The 21,768-nt window shown below is 40.5% G+C and overlaps 1 protein-coding gene across 3 annotated transcripts; it reads left to right on the forward strand.

Moving 5' to 3' along the window:
* The first annotated feature begins 746 nt into the window (after window positions 1–746).
* Window positions 747–6,292, forward strand: LOC147448923 (putative WRKY transcription factor 4). Of its 3 annotated transcripts, XR_015189386.1 has the most exons (7): window positions 747–1,107; window positions 1,525–2,020; window positions 2,116–2,229; window positions 2,356–2,993; window positions 3,077–3,238; window positions 4,774–4,882; window positions 5,100–5,237. XR_015189386.1 is itself a non-coding variant. In XM_086521341.1 (6 exons), exons 2-6 carry the CDS (start codon window positions 1,538–1,540, stop codon window positions 4,790–4,792), a joined length of 1,416 nt encoding a protein of 471 aa, XP_086377467.1. In that variant the 5' UTR covers window positions 747–1,107; window positions 1,525–1,537; the 3' UTR covers window positions 4,793–5,064. The 3 variants fall into 3 exon arrangements, 2 of the variants coding, with proteins under 2 accessions (XP_086377467.1, XP_086377466.1); XM_086521341.1 differs by lacking the exon at window positions 5,100–5,237 and having other exon boundaries at window positions 4,774–5,064; XM_086521340.1 differs by lacking the exon at window positions 4,774–4,882 and having other exon boundaries at window positions 748–1,107; window positions 5,100–6,292.
* Window positions 6,293–21,768: the final 15,476 nt, after the last annotated feature.

Below are 21,768 nucleotides of genomic sequence, written 5' to 3' on the forward strand. Positions count from 1 at the left end.
TGGACGTCCTTTGTATCTGAACGAGTGGGACTGCTCGTACTGCTACAAAAAAAGAAATGTGAAGGATTTACCTGATTTTACACCAACGCTCGATTTTTTTTCCCCAAAACTTGACAAGTAAATCGACTAAATTTGAAGGTTATTACACTACCTTACACTAGATTTCTCCAAAATTTGTAGGTTTTCTCACCCTCAAATTTAAAATTTAGAGGTAAATCTCAAAATGTTTAGGTGGGATTACACTAAATCTATGTTGAGCACTGTAAATTTACACTCGACAAATGTGAAACTTTGCCGATTTTCTTGAATGCAAGCGTGGAATCTAGCCGAGTTTTGCGTTTGTGGCCTATCAAAAATTTGATAAACGCCGGTTTTTTGAGAACACAGATTGATCATTGAGTGAGAGAGCCTGGTTGAGGCTAGCCTTGAAAGTTTCAAAAGCCGATGGAGAGGGAGTAAATTTATTGACCCTAGTCAAGGCTGCTAATGTGGTGGGGGGGGCGGGGTGTCAACATTTCTAATTCTATGGGGTGATGTCAGGGCTCCCATCAACGAGAGAGAGATTTTATCAATTTCAACGGCTTTGAAATTTAAACTCTTTCGGATTCCCTGAAGGCTAGAAGAGAGAGAGAGAGAGAGAGAGAATAAAATCTCGTGTCCGAAAAGGCAAACAAATAACGCGTTACTGTCCGCTCGTTTGCCGCGTTCTCGTGTGTTGAAATCTCAGGTCGGATTTTGAAGCAGCTCTTGAGTGACGCGAGTCCCTCACGAGTCAGGACCCCCTCTCTCTCCCTCTCCCTCTCTCTCTCTCTCTCACACACACACACACACGGTGGCGCTCATTTTGCCTCTGCGAGTCTGCCGTGGCCCGTCACCCTTGCCTTGGCGCTCAAGAACACTTTCTTCCTTGTCTCAAAACAGGGGTGCCTCTGTTTCCCCGCGATAAACCCAGTTCTCGCACACACACTAGCACGCTCGCGCTCGAGCCTCGCACACACACGGCTGAGTTTTGGGCGTGGCGGCGTTGCCCCTGTTCCCAGCAAAAGTTGGTGGGCGATTTGATACACAGTGCACACACTCCCCTTCCCTCCCTCTTCCATTTTCAAGGTACCTTTCCGCACCCATTTCAAATTTTTGAGTGCGCATGAGTATTTCGTTGCAGTTGCTTAGAACTAAGTGTACGTTTTGCTTTCAGCAAGATCAAGAACATTCCTGTGCTAGTTGTTTTGAGCTGAATTCTGTGAAATTATTTTGAACAAGATAGTTGTATTTTCTGCTTTTGTGTGTGTCCGCCCGCATGTCTCTGTGTTCAACCTTTGTTTATGTGCGCTTTGTGCAGAGGTAGCTGCTAGTTGCCACATTTTCTGTGAGTGTGTATGCATCTCACCCCCTCCATGCATGTTTTAAAGAGAGTGTGTGCTAGTTGATTATCATCCCTCCTACCATGAGCTCTAGTGCAAATTTTCATCAGAAAAACAGCTTGTGCGTGCTGGAGTCGCTCATAGCCATGGACTATGTGTGCAGTTCGCAGCTCCAAATGATGAGGGAAGCGGGTGTGGCAGCAGCTCTAGCTAAAGCGGACACACTACCCCCTGCTTTAACAATTTCTCCAAAAAATCCAAGCGATGTTTTTGTAAGGGGAGGATCAGAAAACTTGTCATCCAGCCCCATGACCCTTTTCTCGACCTTCTTCGGAGACAGTGATCCCTTTACAGGCTCCAAGCTCTTTTCAGACTCTCTTGCTGGAATTTTGCCCTCTACAAACTTTTTCAACAGCGGTGGAGAGCTCCCTTTATTCAATAGCCTAGGTGCTATGGATGCACTGGCTTGCAGCGGTAGCTGCACAAGAGATTGGATTGTGAATGCACAAGAGCAGAATTTGTCAAAATTAAATGCCAATTATAAATCTATGATGCCCTCCAGATTGCCCATTCTGTCCACTTCGACATACCTCACCATACCACCTGGCCTTAGTCCGACAACACTTCTGGAGTCTCCTGTTTTCTTAAATTCAGAGCTGGTAATTTGAGCTGATTCGTCATTAATGCTATGTTTTAGTTGTCGGTTTGTTCGCTTTGGGGCTCTTTACCTCTAAACATATCTCTTTGCATGCAGTTTGATTCGTCCCTACCGACATCTTCACTGTATAGTGCAGCAAAAACAGAGCTCATGCATTCATCTGCTGTCGTTGAAGCGGTCAACCGAGAAGACACCACCTTCAAGCAGCAGGTTAGTTTAATTATTAGCTGTAACTTTCACCACAGCAAGCATTCAGCACTGTGCTTTCAAATGCTCCAATGCTAGATTTACTGTTTGCTGAAGCTGTTTTTAAGAATGCCTTGAATTTTTCTGTAGGGTTCGTTTGGATCTTCACACAATCCAGGAGATGGAGCAATGGTTCCTCAGCTTGTCTCTGTCCCTCCAGACAGTATGTCACAACTAGCTTCCTCACAGGGGCCAACATCCGTTCAAGCTCATGGGCTCCTGCAAAATGGTTCAAAACACCAAAATTCACCAGAATCAGCATTTCCAAATTGTCGAATATCGGATGCCCCTCCTCAATGCATAAGTGAAAGGACAGCCATAGATGGATACAACTGGAAAAAATATGGTCAGAAACAGTTGAAGGGGACGGAGTTTCCCCGTAGCTACTACAAGTGCACACATCCTAATTGTCCTGTAAAGAAGCAAGTGGAGTGTTCACATCAGGGTGAAATAACCGAGATTTTGTATAAGGGCAAACACAATCATGCAAAACCACAGGCACTTCGTAGAGGTGCTAGGACCGGAGGCCAATCATTAGTACATGAGAACAAGGTGGAAGCTTCCGCTGTGGTCAGTAAAACAGAGTCTGATAGGTTTTCAACAGAGTTGTCCTCCTCCTCTCTAGTTGGCGGTCTTGCTGGAACACCTGAGCAATCTTTTGGTTCACCCAGTATGGAGGAAGGTGAAGATGAGGGCGATGGAGATGATGAACAAGATTCAAAACGCAGGTATCCTTGTGATCCCCAGTCAGATTGCTTAGGTTGCATTATTCTTTTTCTCATAATTATTGAGTATCGACATGGTTTATCAGGAGAATTGAAGACTTCAGAGAGACACTTTCAAGTGCACCAATCAGGACCATACGAGAACCACGCGTTGTTGTGCAAACCACAAGTGAGGTTGACATTCTTGATGATGGCTATAGATGGCGCAAATATGGACAGAAAGTCGTAAAGGGAAATCGATTTCCTAGGTTTGATATCTGTGGACCTTTTATGTTTTCAATTGAGAGTGCAAATTTGGACTTCTGAGTTCCTGAGGACTGTTTGTGTGTTTCTTTGGCTGTTTGCATGCAGCTTCAGTAGATGCATTTGCTGAGTACTTTTTGCATCAGCTGGCATGATAATTGGATCTTTAAGAAAGTTTGTTCGTAGGAAATTTGCACTAACACATCATTGGGACATAGAAGTTCATCATCATCGTGGCATTTCCGAAAGGTGGTCGTTGAATTTTCTCGACTCCTGGTTAAATGTCAAGGGTTCTCAGGAATAGGATGGTCGGATAGTGGCATGCACGATATTCAAGTCTATCTCATGATCCATAGTACAATTGCCAATAAAGTCGACCCAGCCTAGAATAAGTGCAGATAATCACTAGCCTGTAGATGATCCAAAGAAGGTTGAGATGTTTAAAATTGTGTCCCTTAGAGGGACAAGAGAAAAATTCACTTGCAGATGGAAGGCGTGGGGTGCCGTTGAACGTTTGTGGCCGCTTCTTGGCAGGGGGAAGGGTTAATTGTAAATACCATGAGGAAGAGCCGTAGACTTGATAGTTTTTGTCTCAATTGAGAATGATGACCTTTCTTGTCTAGCGCTCTCATCCCACTTGGGCATGTGTTTTCCTCGTTTTCCTCATTTTCCATTTCTTCAGGCCTGATTTTCCAACTTATCAATTTCTAGTTTGTAAAGTTTGGCTTCAGAAGTGGAAAATATGGTTATGATCTTGAGAATGTGAACATTGCATGGGTCATTGGCAGTGAGTGGAGAGCTTGCAAAGTCAGTTGTGAAGTCTGTGGGTCCCATTCTAAGGCAAGGGCTTGTTCCTCCTTTAACTAGGCAGAGCTAGCTCTTGGGGGCAGCGTTTCAAAGTGGAGAACTTGGACATTAGCTCACCGCTGCCTAAGCTTGTGTGCAGAAGTGCTCTAAAATGTTTTTCTTTGAAGAGCGTCCCTGGGCACTGTGATATGCTTCTGCAGAGGGGATTTTCATACAGCTTTCATTGATTCCCTCTCTTGATTTGAGTGATGCTTTTTGTAAAGCACCACTTCACTCTGTGAGCTCTGCAAATTCAATGCTGAGCTTTGTAAACTGTAATGGAGGAGGTGCTTTGCGGAGATTCAAGACCTGATTTGAGTGGGCTCGTTTTTGGGCATTGTAATGCCCGGGTTTGAGGTCTGCGGCTTTTTTGAGAGGTTTTCACACCCTCTTATGCATTTCTTTGGTAAGCAAGAGTCTGTATGAGGCTGTTGACCTTTGCCATATTCGACGACCATGTAGTGTTGGCTTCAATAGCTAATGACTTCAGGTCAAGAGTACTTTCTTTCTGGGACATTGATTGACTCCAAAAAAGTTTTCAGTGTAGAGTTGATTGAACATTGCTTGTTGGGGAGGCTACCTTTTTTTGGTTTTTCTCTCTCTCTTTGTTCTGGTTTTTCTTTTCATTTAGGGAGAATCGAGACCATTTCTTCGGTTGCGGGCCTTATTTGTGGTTGTCTTCACTCTTCTCCAGTATTTCCTATATGGTTTGAGGATTATGCTACCTGCCTCCATCATTATGGGCCTTGGCAATGCTTATGGCTCACCTCCTTGTCGAGAGGGCAGGGTGGTTTCTCTTAGAGGTATATTTTTGCTATGTACCTCCCCGTGTTGTCAGTTTTTGATACTTACCTCCCTCTGTTTTGTCAATTTTTGCATTTTCTTTTGGTGTGTATGCTCTTCTGCAATGGCGTGTGTTTATCTCCATGTTTTGCCTTGTATTTTGCTTTGTTATTTGTTTGAGAGAGAGAGAGAGAGAGAGAGAGCAACCTAATAAGATTTGGTGTCTGTAATGTGCAGAAGCTATTACAAATGCACAAACATAGGGTGTGTTGTTAGGAAACATGTTGAGCGGTCTTCAACCGATCCGACATCTGTGATGACAGCATATGAGGGAAAGCACAATCACAATGTGCCTGCAGCTCGGGGCAGCGCTCGTGAGGCAAATGGAGCGTCCGCAGGTCCTTTGCCCTTCGCCTCGTTTGCAGCTATGGGATTGTCATCTACTCAGAGGCCACCGATTTCAAATGAAGCTCAAGAGCTTGGTAGCCTTGCAGACAAAAGCTTCAAAGGAAGCACTCGGTTTGATGTGAGCTCGTCAAACCCCATTGCTCCCAATATGGAGAGAAATGGTAGTGAAGTACTTGCTACATCCTCAAAGATGTTGGGCCGAGGGATGGGTTTCGACTTCTGTCTATTGAAGCGCCTCGGCATCGGTGGCACGCATGGGCAAGACTTAGGTTCTTCCTTTTTCCAGCCAGTATATTCATCAAGCTCACCTTCATGTGTTGCCGAGGGACACTTGTCAGCAGGGACTTGAGCATTATGCTGCTGAAAGCTAGAGGATTGAGGAATGGTGATGTAGTTGTCTCCTGCAAATTTTGATGTACAGAACCTGAAGATGTGCGTATTTTTGAAGCTAGGGCTAGAGATAGACTAGCAAGTGTTTGGCCCCCTTTTTGGGGGCCTGTAAATGATGTGAATGTAGGATTTTGTCTCTCATATGAAAGTGGAAAGCTCAAATGGGATCGTTAAATCAAGCCCCAATTCAGTGACTGCTCTTGAAGAGGTAGGAGCTCAAAGTGAATGTGCGCATGGTGGAAGGATGAAGTAGATTATCAGATTATCCATCACTCCTTTTTATGTGTGGATTAATAGTCATCAGGTTTATTTCTGAAGTATGCCTCCGGTTGTAGTGAAAGTTCATCATTAGAGGACCATAACTCAAACACTATTGCCAAGTGGCTTCTTGATTGAATGGAGACACCCATACTACTGTGACCCTTTCATGAATTGTAAGGTTATCAACCCCAACACTAAGGAAGTCCTCTCAGTACTTGCCTCCACAATAGGTAGACATTTAGTATGGCATAGTGCTATGGTAATTTCTCAAAATGAGCTAGTGATAAAGAGGAACAAACATGCAATAATGCTACATGTATTTTCTTCAGCTCATAAACGAAGGTCTGATCTATCGGTCATATTTATCACAACTCGTCAGAAAAAGTGCATGGAAACTTCCATTTTTTGTGTCAAAGGAGGATTTTCCTTTTCCAAGCTAAAATGTGATTTTTTTTTTTGGTTTCTCTAAAGAGAAGCTCGAAATTGTTGAATGAGGAGGGTCACAATATGTGGCTTGGAGATTTGAGTCTAGAATGGCAATAAGCATACCTACAAATTTGGAGATGCAAATTATGTTTACCATGACAAAAGATTGAGAGGAAGCTTGCACACCTCCACGCAGAAGGTGCTTCTAAGATGTGCACTATATTGATTGTGCCATTGGATCATCTACCTAGAGGGCAAGGATATGATGATTACCAAGACCTCCGGCATGATGAGGTAACCATTAGGGTAAACACAACTATTGAGGATTATAGATATATAGTGAGAATTTATATGGTGGACATTGAGTCTACAACCTGTTTGTCGTAAACAAATTAGAAAGTTATCAAAGCGAGAACAACTTTTGGCTATTTGAGGTAGAAGAAATGGATATGATGACTATGTTGCAACTATAATAGACGATATCTTTTGGAGGATACCAAGGGTTCTTGCTGAAAATTTTGTCAATCAAGAACGCAATCTTAGCAACAATACAAACATACTTTTGTGATGAAAATGTAATGCCAAGTGCAAACCTTGGGGGTCACGGACCCAGGCCAAGGGTTGGTTGCTAGGTGTGCACATGGGATTCTGAGTATGGCCTATATTATGGGTGGTAGGGCGGAGAATCCTTTATGGCAGTTCCCTCAATCTTACATTGGTATTAGAGCTTAGGGGAGGGGGGATCTATGGAAGAGGGGAAAGCCTCCTATGTCTTTAGCATGGTGATGCATGTTCTCTCTCTCTCTCTCTCTCTCTCTCTCTCTCTCTCTCTCGTGCTAAAGCTGCCAAGGCAGCTGGTATGATCTCGAGGGGCCAGGAGGAGCTCCTTTTTCTCGACACTGTGTGGGCATGGCCCCTTTGGTCGAGCAAGACAGGGCCAACAGAGGACACACGGACCGTGGGAAAGCCCTCTTACATGAAGGAGAGGATAGGGTCAACCTCTGCAGAAATCCGTAAGGCTGCTACCAAATGGGATCGCTATCCCCTCTTGAGGAGAAGACGCTTCTGTAGTATGTACTGTCTTGTGACGAGCAGCAAGCGAGCTGCTTTGAGCATTTTTTCCCTGCGCAGTTGTCTTACAGACCCGCCATCGCTGCGTTATTTTGTTCAGATGTTTGAACACACTCAGGTTTGAAAGCTCCGGCAAGGTATGACAGTAGTACCAAGCACCTACAACGGCGCAGCACTTGTGACAGTAGTGGCAAAGCCTTCAACATTACAGAATTTTGACATTTAGCGTGTTGACATGCACCAACTTTCATGAACAAAGATCATCAGTAGGTATTTCAGGTCAAGTACTACTTACTGCTTGATATGCATAATTGGCAAGGAAGTCGGCATAGCAAGATTGCCGCCGTTAGAGAGATTTAAGTTGATTTTGACCTCGGCTAATTTGTGCAAGCGGCCCTCGTAATCATGTAAAGGGAGCTTAAACTCCTATTTGTCAGTTAATCCAAGTGTTAATGTTGCTAACAGCTTGCCTTGGCTATTGATTAAAATGCAGTTAGAGTTTGAATTGATTAATTGAAGATTACAGTGATTGCCAAAGCCATATGCATTTGTTTTTCTTGTTCTCTCTCACACCTCTCATAGCCAGAGGCCCGATGCTTTCCCGGTTCACGTTTTGAACACATATCCCCCGATATCTTTGGTGAACTCGACGCAAAACCGAACTGGAGTGGGAGATAAAGATGGAGAATTTAGAGCAGATGATGAAGTTGATTGAAGAGTTAAGTACAAATGATTTTGATGATAAGTCAATAGTTTCAGATTTTTTGAAGATGCTTCAATTGGTTGAAGGACCTCTGCTTGAAATGGAGGTCATGAAGAAGAAATCCAATGGATGAAGCTTTGGATGTAGCTTTAGATGTGGTATACAACGAGAGGCGAGTCTACGATGGATATGATCCACAAGGCTACCTAGAGTGTTATGAGTTAGAAACCAAGTTAAGAGAGATGCAAAAAGAGTTAATGATCAGATCCTTTGAGCAGTTAGTGAGTTTAAATTTGAAGGAGCAGATTCAAGAGGTTACCAAAGCTTGCAACGACGATTGGGAATACTTCAAAGAAGCTATTGCACAAGTAAGTTATGAGCATTTTGTAAGCTATTAAGAACAGAGTCCAAGTCTACCAAACTACGCAGATATTCGAAGACAAGTATGATCAAAATTAGAAGCTGTGATTGATGAGTGTATTGTATAACATGCTACCTTCTTACAAGCTAATGATGAAGATATAGTTGAAGTTACGTATGAAAAGCTGGGTTTAGCAGATGCCTTACATGAAGTAGAAGTCTTTGAGGGTGAGGCTCTACAACCTCAAGAAACACAAGGTGAATTTTGCAAAGAACTTATACATGCAGTATAGGAGGAAAAGAAATCAAAGGATCAAAACAACGTAAGTGGCTAAAGCTCAAGAAGAAATTGTGCAGGTGAATGAGTGCAACCATATTCAAGTAGACATGCATGAAGATTCGGTTACAACTGATACTTTTGCTACTGACTTAGAATTAGAGAAAAATTTATTTGGTACAGATTCTACCATAGAGTTGATTGATGATGCAGATGTTATAGGTCAAAGCAAGGCTGCAATTGAGAGCAGCAGGACCATGGATTTGGGTATATCAGATTTATCGAATTTGGATATACCAGATTTTGAGGACTTGGTTAAGCAAGAGTATGTGCTTGAAGATCCACAAAATGTTGATTCAGAGGGGGTGCAGACTCCTTCATTGACAAGTTGTTGTGAAGCACAGCTACCCAAGTGGAAAACTGATCTTAAATGTGTGATGATGATTATTCAGAGGGGGTGCATACTCCTTCTTTGACAAATTTCTATGACCCAGAGGTACCAATGTGGCAAACTGATCCAGAATTTTTTTATGATTTAGAGGGGGTACAGACTTCTTCTTTATCAAGATTTTGTGACACATGGCCCACACCATGGTAGAATGATCATGAACTTTATCATGCTTATTCAGAGGGAGTGCATAGTGAAGTGCCATCTCTTGGTGTTGAATATGATTGGTTTCATTGTGCCCATGATACAGACATGGCAATAGATGAAATTTGTGCTAGAGAAATGTAAAGATATTTGGATGAGGGTGAACGACTTGAGGAGCAGTTTACAGCAGATGTGTTTAGTATGCATGTCGTATGTGGAAATCTTAGTTTACAGCAGCCCGAGATGTGCTGGATGGAGGAACCTTCTGAAGCGGTGGACCTAGATCTTATGTGCTTATTGGATGAAGCTTTGAAAGGGTTCTCAAATACAGATGCTAAGGATACCAATCAGTCTAGATTCATGCATGAGCCAGTTTGTTCAGATGCAGCTGATGGTGACCTTATGCAGCTGTTAGATGATGCTCTACTTGATTTTGAGCCTCTACAAGATAGAGAATTATTTTCAGGTGCATCTTGCGAGCCGAAGAGAGTTTTGCCAGAGACTTGATCTATTCAGATATGCATGATTCGGATTCCAATACTAGTGAGAGTGAGGGTGTACTACCAATGCTTTTACCTGTGATTGATGACGACAATTGAACGAGCCAGTTGCACAGGGGATATGGTAGTATCTAGTGATATGTGATGCTATATGGGATCTGATGTTACCCTATGATGTAGGGGATTTTGAGCTAGATTTTGATCCAAGAGGTGACATATATATGCATGGTCCGGGGCAATTGACTTATATGCCATATGGTTCAGGTGGTTTTCATGAAGATTGGTGAGTTAATTCATGTTTATACTCTACTGGTTGAAAATTTTGAAATGCTCACAGTGGGGCAAATGATTGGTTTTCCATTTGATCCTGGGGGCTACTGAAGTGCAAGTTGGAAATTCAAAGGATATCAATAGTTTCTTGTAGCAGGTTGCATGGTACAAGGTTTTGTTTTCTATATTTATGCTAAGTGGGAAGAGTTTTTGGCTATGCGATCAATAAGCTTACATGGCTAGCTTCTAGTTGACTTCTTTGGATTGATGAAGTATATTCACATCTTTGAGTTGGTTCTGCTACCAGAACTTGAAGTAAAGGACTTGACGACCATTTTGTGTGCAGACAGAGTAAGGCATACTTGAGCTTGACACGGTTCCCTAAACAGAGCTTGATGGTCAAGTCATGTGTATCATTAACTGGAGCACTTGAAGCTTGTGGGGTTCACTAAACACGTTTTCCATAATTGAGTGCTTTGGAGATAAGATAGTTATGGTTCAAAATTTCTTATGGGTAGCTACCTAATGATTAAGCTAGAACATCGATGATAGGGTATAAGTCTTATATTATTTTCCATTTGTTTATTAGTTACGTGAGTCTGATGATTGCAAAGAGCTTAAGGTACCTGTAAGCAGATGCAGATTGAAGTACAATTGACACATACCCGAGACTGTGCAGGTTCAGAGGGGGTGGATGTCGTGCAGCTCTGCTCCCATGCTAAGAAAGATACCAAAAAGATGCACATCGAGCTTACTTGAATCTTACATGATCCTTGATCAGTGTTCAAGGCTTGGCAATAAGCTATTTATACGATTAATGTATGCCATATGCGGCTTTAAAGGGCCAACAGATGCCTTAATGATGCTAAAAAAAAGTATGCTTGAAGTGAGCGCAAATGGGAGTTTATGATTTAGAGCTGTAGTGCTTGAAGTGCTCTATTGGGCTATCTTTACAGCTCGTCGATTGGAGCTACGGTGAAGAAGTTAAGTTAGTTTGAAGTTTGAGCTAAAAAATGCAGTGCTTGAAGTGCTCTACCGGCCTGTCTTTACGGCTCGTCGATTGGAGCTACCATCAAGAAGTTAAGGCTATTTGAAGTTTGAGTCAATTGTAGATCCATACCGGATTGGGCAAGTGCAGCCGAGGGATCAGAGATGAAGAGAATGCATGGGCCTGAAGTGCTCACTTTGTGGAGCGCGTCGATCTTTTTAGATCAGATCGGAGGTGTAGTTTCCAAGATATTGGCCGTTAAAGATTCACCGAGGGCCGGAAAGACAGTTCGTCGATTGGAGCTACGGTGAAGAAGTTAAGGTAGTTTGAAGTTTGAGCTAAAAACTGCAGTGCTTGAAGTGCTCTACCGGCCTGTCTTTACGGCTCGTCGATTGGAGCTACCGTCAAGAAGTTAAGGCTATTTGAAGTTTGAGTCAATTGCAGATCCATACCGGATTGGGCAAGTGCAGCTGAGGGATCAGAGATGAAGAGAATGCATGGGCTTGAAGTGCTCACTTTGTGGAGCGCGTCGATCTTTTCAGATCAGCGATCGGAGTTCTAGTTTCCAAGATATTGGCCGTTAAAGATTCATCGAGGGCCGGTTCCGTACCAATTTGGTCCGCTCAGTCGGTGTGCAATTTGGAAAATATTGATAGCAAGAGATACAGATATGGTTGTGGCAAGAATCTCACGAAAGTATTAACCGAATCCAATGTGAAGACCTTTTGCCAAATGCAATCACCTATACTAGCATCTTGAAGGCTGTGGCAATATCCCTGACACATAAATGGTAGCAAAATCACGATCATATTGTCAGCAAAGGGCAAATGAAAGATTTGGTGAAGCTTTGATCACCGATATGTATGCCAAATGTGGTTATTTTTACGAAAGCACAAAAAGTTCTTAACGAGCTCTTTGTCCGAAATGTCATCCCCTAGAGCGTGTTGATTACGGGATTTACCCAACAGGCTATGGGTGAGAGAATAGCTGATGAGAATGATCGGCAGGGGATGCTCGAGAAGGATGCTGTGCGAGGCGGTGCCTTGCCCGACATGATTGCCAAATATGGTGTCCAATGTGGCCGCCAAAAGTAAGGAGAAAATGGCCGCCCATTGAATAAAGAAAAACCATATTATGCGTGAATGGAAGAAAAAACAAAAGGTGGAGATGGCACAAGCAGAAAATGCGAGTGAAGTGTGCCATGAAACGAAAATTGCTCAGGAGCTCAAGGAGTTCCTATTCGGTCTAATCTCAGCGGGATTTCATGAACCTCCACCGCAGCCCTGTCATGTCGTCAAGCGGCTTGTCATGCCGCCGTGACAAGCAAAGGAGGAGTTTTTTTTTGAGCCATATATAGAAGAGGGTTTTTTTTGGCATGAAAGAGGAAGAGGAAAGAAAAGCATGACAAGGAGGAGAAAGATGAATTGGTGGAGCTCAAGGAGAGCTTCACACACCTAACGGGCCTACGAGCCTCACCGGTTGATAAGTCATTCAACCGCAGGAAGGCAAGTCAAGGCACTGCCTGTGAACTTGTCATGCACATTCCTTCTCTCCTATCTTTGCTTCATGAAGGCAACAAGGGTGCTTGACATGGTCGACCACCAGTAACATATACCTTAAGGGATTTTTCTTATGCCAACATTATCTCTCTCTCTACTAATTCTTTGAAGGGATAGTGAAATTAGGTATGATTTTACCAAAGTATTTCTAAGTTGGTATGGTAATAGGAAGGGCTAAGGATCATCTACTTAGAAAGGCTATGAGCCATCTACTTTCGATTGTCTTAGCCATCTGTTTGTAATCCATCAGTGATTGCTATTAGGATCAAACAATTCTATCCAGTTGAGTACCCATTGATTCTACTGGACAAGCAAGAGTCGATTTTTTGGGTGTCACTTTAGTACTACTTCTAGTGCGAAGATCAAGTTGAGTTACTGAAAGTCTTAAACTTATAAAGGCTTATCTATACCAAGGTGTATAGATGAAGCAAACATTTTAGATAGCATGACTGTCCATAAAAAAATTCAAGATTATGGGCTTTCAAGTCTACCAAAGATCTAGTTGTGATTACGATTCCAACTTCAGTGGATCTGCTGCTTTGTCTATAGCACTGAGAGTGTCTATAGAAGCACAATTTTGGGGTAAGACCTATTTCAAGATTACTAAATCACTCACTAAGTGTTGATAGTCAATTCTTGGAACCTTCACACTTGTACTTTCAATGAAAGATTTTCTCATCTACCATGAGGTAATCTCTGTATCATTTGAAATCTGCCAAGGGTTTTAGATTGCCAAGACACGGGCAATAATCATCAGGTAACTATTTGTGTCTATTCACTAATTTCTTTTTAGTGTTTAGTTGACAAGTTGTGTCAATACTAAGCTCTTGAAGTAGGGTTTTGGTACCCACGGTATGTTTCCAACTTAATCTCAATATATACTTTGGTTATTTTTTCCTATTTGTATATTATTTGATTAAGTGTTCCTAGAATGGGATGTATATGCTGCTTCTATTTTGCTTGCCAGACACATGACAAGGTCATGTTGAAGAAAAGCACTTTGAGGAAGTATTGTACCGGAAAATTTTCGCAATTTGCAGTGCTAGGCCTATATGGTACGGTTTTGTTTGGCACATGCTATTTGTCACAAAGTGTGCAACATGGTCCATGAACTCATGGAGTTCGGTTTAGCCATGTGGAGAAAAGTATATGAGGGTCCCTCTTGCTCACATCGTTGACTGTTTGTAAACCTCCATCACACAAGTACATCTCGTTCTTGCTAGATGTTAACATTTTTGACATTGTTTTCTGAGACATATTCCACATGTGGAGAATATGAGTCTCTGGGTCTAACAATGGCGCTTGTTTCTTAATGATGTGTCGTGATAGAGTCCCTAGGTGATGGTCACATCCATTTGTTTGACCATTCTTAGCACACACTATTAGGCCGAATTTTGGTGGCTAGAAATTATCGGGTACTAAGTACAGACTTGTTGATGTTACAAGTATCGTAAACAACATTGGCGGATGGCTGTTTACACTTATAGCAAGGCTATGTTCTGTTAATGGAAATGTTTCATGGTTGGTATCTAGATGTGATTGAATTTTCACATTCTATTACGGCCCAACTTTTCTCGCAAGTCTTTCACGTACGTACTGTGGAAAGTCTAGTCATGAAAATGCAGGTTCGAATAAATTTGTGTTAATTGCATGCACACTAGGTGTTATGGGCCCTAGTGTTTAATGCATGTTTTTTTGGAACGGCATAAAAATTCATGGACATGGTAGCTTACGAAGCATTTTGCACCACATGTGCAGTATCTCTATGATATTTAGTGTGGAGCTACCAACCACCATATGAGTTGATGGCTCGGTATGGGTGCTTGTAGATAACAACTCACTACAATACTGCCAATCTTTCCAAGATGGATAGGCCGTTGGTAAGTATTAATCACACGCTATGAGCATAAACCCAAATGGAAAGATTATCTTTCTAGTTTGGAGTTTGTTTATCATGATGCAAAGCATGTTGCGACTAAGTTTAGTCCATGCATATTTATGTCATGTTTTCAACCTTGATCACAATTATGGTGGGGTTTCCTATTAACATAAATGATAGCAAGTCAAGGATGTCGTACACGTTGATGAGTTATGTCAACATGTCACTTTCATGGAAAGTTGAGAAGAGGTATTTCTGATTGTTCTTGTTTCTCTAGAAAGTTTGACTTTTGGTCATTCATGTAGACATCTCTAGTAATGGTAACTCGTTTATAATACTCAAGTGAGTCATAAATACAGCCTACACATTATGTTGGATTTAAGCCAGTTACATCAATTGCTGCAAATGAACAACAATGTGGGAAAGTAAGATGTTTCTCTTGGTTTCATTGAACCTCCTACTGAATTGTGTACTGGCCACATGAACAGTTGGACCTGTGAGAGGTGCCAATGTGGAAAACATTAGTGTTCTTGAGAAGATCTTACCACTTTGTTTTTGAGGACGAAAATGCTTCTCCAAGGGGGGAGTAATGTAATGCCAAGGGAAAATCTAGAGGGGGTCACAAACCTAGGCCAAGGGCCGACTGCTAGGTGTGGACAGGGGATTCTAAGTATGGATGGCCAAGGGCCTATATTATGGGCGGTAGGGCGGAGAATCCTTCTTGGCAGTTTCCTTAGTCTTACCAAAAATGGCTATGACATTGTATCGTTGTGACTAGCCATCAAGCACCAAAGAAATCAAGAAAAGGTTTAGTGATTCTATGTTGTTAGATTGCTAATCATTATTATAGCTAGATTGAAATTTTCATTTTCCTCTTTGTGTATTGATCCTTCCTCGTCCGCTTGTTGTAAATTGGGCATTTGTTAGAGTTCAGATATTTGTAGACCTTTCTCCATCTTGAATGGTCCTTAGGGTTGCTTCTCTTTGGTCTTCATGTCTAAGTGATGGCTTCTTTCTCAAAATGATGAGGCTTTGGACTAGGACCTCACATCGCTCTCTCAACCCATTTAAGATGATTGGAAAGAGATAATTGTCATCTTGTCTCCAACAACGACTTGATGTTGATGTAGATCCTTCACCCTTTTGATGAATTTTGTTGCATTTCCCCCTTGCTTCCTCTTTGAGCTAGTGAGTTTATCTCTCAGGGAAATTTATCTTGAGGTACTCTTTGACTCATGATGCTCTTCAATGTCTCCCAAGATTCCTTAGCAGCAGTCTTCATATCCACTAGGTGGCTCGGATGCCATCTCTGACCTTTAGCTTTATCATATGGACTACAAACATGGCCTCCTTGTTCCATTTTCCCAATTCCTCTTGGATATCCTAATCTCTGTTAGGTATGGATCTATGGAGGATTTAACAGAGTAGCATCCATCATTAACATAATCACACACACACACACACACACACACACACACACACACACACACACACACACACACACACACACACACACACACACACACACACACACACACACACACACACACACACACACACACACACAACACAAGAGAGTGAAAATGAAAGTAGAACTTGATTATTGACCTAGCCACAAGAGAGTACAAAGGGGCTCTCTTTGTTACAAATACTTAGGCTTTGTACACGGGGTCTATAATGTTTAGTACACACATTAGAGGCCAAATGCTTGCGAATAAGTATCCCTGAGAAGAGTGATCGACCCTAGATTTTGGAGGTTGCAATTGAAAGTTAACAAATGCACTTAATCTTCATCTTAGGTAATGTAATTTCATCTCATATCATGTCATGTGAATGGCCTAAGAGTAGCTTCATAGGCTAAGGACCATTCTCATCAATACTTCCTCTTGGGGTCTAGGCACTAATAAACGTAGATACACCTCATGGGTGTCAAAATGGCTCATAGGTTTCCCTATCAAAGATGGCTCATACCATGGTTGCCATGCCAAAAATGGTACATATTATAGGTGACAAAAATATGGCTCATAGGTACCTAAAATATTCATAATCATAATTCCATGATGACTTATAAAACTCTGCTTTCAAACTCATGCTCATAATCGAGACTAAGCACTCCCCTTGGCTATCTCCAATGTGATATAAACATATGAGGTAGCAGTTATCACATGTAATCTATGATCTTCTCCTATTTTGCAATTTTTGGTTTGGTCTTATTTGCTTCGTGTTGATGGTCTTCTTCTTTGTTTGGTCCTTGTAGAAACATATGACATGTGCATGGCATGTATTCTCGCAATGGGTATACTTGTTGTTCTAAGCTCAACATTCCAACAATGCGGCTCCACAGCAAAGGGGCACAAGATGATCAAGAAGCATGGATGGATCGCTAGTGTTAAGGTAGCAATTGACTTGACAATAGGTTTGATACCAAATTTAACACCAGATGGTCCGTATGTGGTAAAAAAATATTTTAATTCAAGTTACTATCAGCTCATGGATTTAGATGGAAAGGAACATCCTAAGAAGGTGAATGGGTACTGGCTAAATCTCTACATGAGTCACATTCTACCAAAGGATTGCAAGAGCATTGTCAAGAAGCTACACCATTATGTAAGTCTTGCAATTTAAGTTGTGTAAGTAGTTCAAGCCAAGGTGACGAAGAACTAAAATATAAAAATCTGACTGGACACAAAACATCACAAAGGGCTTGAAACCACTCTCATTGAAAAAAGTGCTTTTTGATGTGGTAAATGAATGTACCATCATCTTGAGGGAAGAGTAAATGATAGCCATTTTTTGGCTATTTGTATTTTCCATAGTGAGCTACCTCTCCCAACCAAAATCACATGAACACTATGGCTATCTTCACTTTTTCATTGTACATAGGCATGTGTAAGTTAGAATACTTTCCCCATATCTCCTTGAAAATCCTCAGCTAGCTAGTCACTGCGCTAGTTAAAATCAAATAGTCAATTAAAAAAATTTTATAGTATGGTCCATTTATGTATAAGTCTTTCATTGTATAGAGGGCTTGAATATAAGTATTATTATTATTATTATTTGGTACTTATTTAAATATTTAAATTTAGGTGTGCATTATTAGCATAAGTATGCTATGTACATTGACTCATCGTTACCATAATTTCCCTTGCCATTGTACATATCCCCTATTTTACAAACAGACCTATTCATGAAAGTCTCCTAAAGATTTGTGTGAACCCACTCCAAGAAAAATCATTAAAATTACTTTTCACTCAGTCATTAATTTTCAATAGATAAGTATTTTTTACATACATTTTCTCTTACCCAAAGCTAAAAAAAGACATCAATAAAAACAAATGAGGAACCTTCATTTCATTCCTCTATATTTTTATATCTTTTAATTTTTTTCATTTTACATTTATATATAAGTAAGACTATTCTAGATTCCATGAATTGTTTATGGACTCACCTTTCTATTTCATCATATCCATACAACATATTTGTGAATAATCATAATCTATACATTTTTTCAAACCTTTAAGAATCTATTAGGTCATGCTCTCATGTAAGGAGGGGCTCAGTCTTGGATCATTATGCAAATTCAACAAAAGGGGAGCCACTAAAGACTTTGTAGTGAGAAACAATAGGTATTTTAAAGGAATTTTTGTTATCCACTTTCACTCTAATTTTGAATAAGTGGTCAATATAGAAAGTGTATCCCATGAGCTAAATACTCTTTGAGGAAAACAATATAATTTTTGGAGCTACCAATGGTGAGATATGAATTTTTTGGTGAACCCCACTTCACCCACTTTTCCTCACAAATCACCCATATTCTCCTCTTACCTCTCTTTACACTTCTCACACACACACACACACACACACACACACACACACACACACACACACACACACACACACACACACATACATTCCTCTCCATCACTCTCTCAAATGTGCATCTTCCATGGCCTCTCTCACTCTCTTCACCATTACCCATAGATCTCATATGAACTTCTTAATGCATACACCATCCCTATATCTCTCTCTGTCACTTGTAAGTTACAACTTCATGTTACCTCTTCTCTAGATACATAAAATTTAACATGTAAACTATATTTAACCTATGTAAATTGGGAGGTCCCATTGATTTAATTTCCATTTTCATCCTTGGTGATCAACCTTGGTGGAAGCGGCATAAAGAAGAGGAGGAAGAAGAAAATACCGATGGTAATTTTTTATGATCTATACAAGGGTGACTCCAACTTCTTCAAAGCTTCACCATCACAAGAATTCTCTCACTTCATTCACCCATCTTTCTTTAACCATTCAACTCATTGTATCCGTTGTAAATTTATCATTAAGCTTTTTTAGTGATTAGTAACACTAACTACTAACCTATTAAGTTAAATATCCATTGACCTAACCTTAAAAGGCACCTCACCTCAAGACATGTACATATATTAAAAATTATCTCTCTCTCTCTCTCTCTGTCTGTCTCTCTCCCCCCTTCACACTCTATTTTATCTTATCTAAGATCAGTAATTCTTTCTCATGTATTCACATCCATGACTCAAGCAGACAAAGAAGGTCTGCAATATTTTGACATTCCAAAAATCATAATCTGGATTTGCTAACTTGTAAAATATGATGACTAATAACCTTAACGAGGGGTCTCCAGCCTATAATAAGGACACTCTCCTTCTTATCAATCATCTCTAATCTCTAATCTCACACATAGCACCCCAACATTATATGCATGAGGAGAGTCTTAGGTGTAGCAACCACTTTGGGATCTTCACACTTATAGTGAGCAAAGCTTTGATGCTACACATTGCAAAAGTGAGAGAGTGTGAGTTCCATATCTCAAACCACTATTATACATGCTCTTCCATTATCAAAAATTTCAGGTTTTGGTGCTTCAAAGGTGTGTTTGGCTTTCAAATCTTCATCCTGAATTCAAGGTGATTTGTATCTTAAAATCTGTGTCACTTGAGTTTGGTAAAAGTGTTTTGGTGCATTTTTCATTGCCAAATTCTTGTCTATTTTCAGAGAGTATTGTGGTGAGAGGTTTTCCACACCCCTAAGACAATGTGTGTGTGAGTGATGACAATGTTTAGTACTCACTCAAGTTTCAACATTGGTTTACACAAGCTCTGTGATAGCATCATAATAAACAACATCACTTTCAAGTTGCAAATCATGTATTGCACAAGATCCATTCTAGTCTCTCTCCCCTTTGCTGTACATCTTTGGCATAAGATTGCTTGTGTGTGTTTTCTTGCGCCTCTTCTTGGTTGTGATGAAAACTCTCTTGCATCCTAGTTCACATCCCATAACTAGGTGGTGCCGCTTTTCTTGTTTGGTTTGGTTGTGGGTTTGAGATCTCATGCTTCATTCGCTTAGCCTCAGAGTTACTTCACCCCTTGCAAAAATTAACTCAGCAAGTGGATTTTGTATGCTCTAATGAGCTTGTATGTACATTAAAGTCATTTTGTTAGAACTACCAACACTTATGACTCCTTGTTTTGGGAGTACACATTCTTTGTTAGATCTAGTGTTTGAAAGGAAAAAATTGGTGCTTTTTTTTATTACAAAAAGATCCCTACAGTACCAAGATGCAACCCATCTACTTTGCTAGTAGAATCATGAATGCTTTGGAGAGGGACTAAATAGAAGCAAAACTCATGATGCTTGCTCTCATGTTTGAGGGAAAGAAAATTAGGCCCTACCTGTTAGCAAAACCTTTTGTAATTCTCACTCCAAGGATAAAATTTTTTTCTCCTTAAGTGTTCCACACTTCCTCTCTCTTTCTCTCCCTCTCCCTCTCTCTCTCTAGAATTTGTGCATCCATGAAAAACCTAGAGCTTATAAATATGTATGTTAATGTCCTTTTTGGGGAGATTCTTTGATTATCTTGCCATCATAAAAGACGTTATGCATTAAAAATAATTTAAAGAGTCTCTAAAGGTTGTTAAGACCAATCCTAAAGACAACCTGAGGAAAAAGATGTAGTGACTTGTTTAATGGCCAAAATTTTCTATATCTAGCAAACCAAGATGAGGGGTTACCTAATAAAAAAGAATTTATGATCAAGCGTAAATGCTCCCATGATAAACAACTCAAGATTGATCCCAACCACACTAGGGAATCCTATTCCACAATTTCCTCTTGATTGGCTACTAAAATTGAGCAAGCCTTGAGGACTATCATCAGTAGGTTGCAAACAAATTATGTAGATTTTTTTATGAATGCACAAGTGCATATGAATCTAAGATATAGTTAATGAAACTCTAGAGCTAAAAGCACACAAAGCAAAGGCTTGAAGAAGTAACTTTAAAATTCAACATGGAAGATGGACAGGACATTGCTAGTTTACTAAAGAGAATTGTTATACAACTTACATATTGATACCAAGTAATATGTTCAAGAAGAAAATAAATTTCTACTTCCACTAGGTAATTGGTTGCAAAGCCTCTTGACCATAGACCAAGTGAAATTGTGTGAACTATGTGGCCTCCCTGTATGTGGTTTGATATGCCCACAGTGCAACATCCAAGAATTCATCCCACAATTTTGTCTTGTTTTTTACCATCTTCTTGATGATGCCTGCAATGACTCCATTGATTTTCTCTACCAAACCATTTGACTGGGGATAGTAAGGAGTGTTGTGATGATGTAGAATGTGAAGCTCTTCAAAAACTTCTATGCTCATTGGTTCTATCACTCCTTGAGGAGCATGATGTCATGGCCTTTAACCATTACCCAATTTATCCATGAATACAATGACTCCCATGATCGGATATCTTTGGATCTTGATTCTAGGAATAATGGGGACTCTAGACTCTTATCTACTAAATCCTCACCTTGCGAAATTGAATCCAAATTTATCTTCTTATCAATAATCTAGTGGTGGATTGCTAGATACCATCTAGAGTTGTATCACGGACTCATCATTGTCTAGGTTCTCATCTAGATTTTTAGCACTACCAGCCTCTTGCAAGAGGTGCACAGTAACATGTTGTTCATTTTTTTTGGATTTTGGCTCACAGGTGGCTCTCAATGAGTTGTCTTAGCTCTATAGTCTTTAGAGTTTTGATCGTTTCTCTTAAAAATCTATTTGGGGTTCATCTTATGGATTATTTGCGACTTTGTTTAACTCAAAAAATTTATCCCACTCTAGGATAGGATCATCAATTTGGAGCATATAAACAAATTGAGAAAGAATTCTCAAATTTTAAAG

The sequence above is a fragment of the Adiantum capillus-veneris genome, chromosome 10 (assembly GCF_014529385.1).
Source record: "Adiantum capillus-veneris isolate H3 chromosome 10, ASM1452938v2, whole genome shotgun sequence".
Lineage (NCBI taxonomy): Eukaryota > Viridiplantae > Streptophyta > Polypodiopsida > Polypodiales > Pteridaceae > Adiantum > Adiantum capillus-veneris.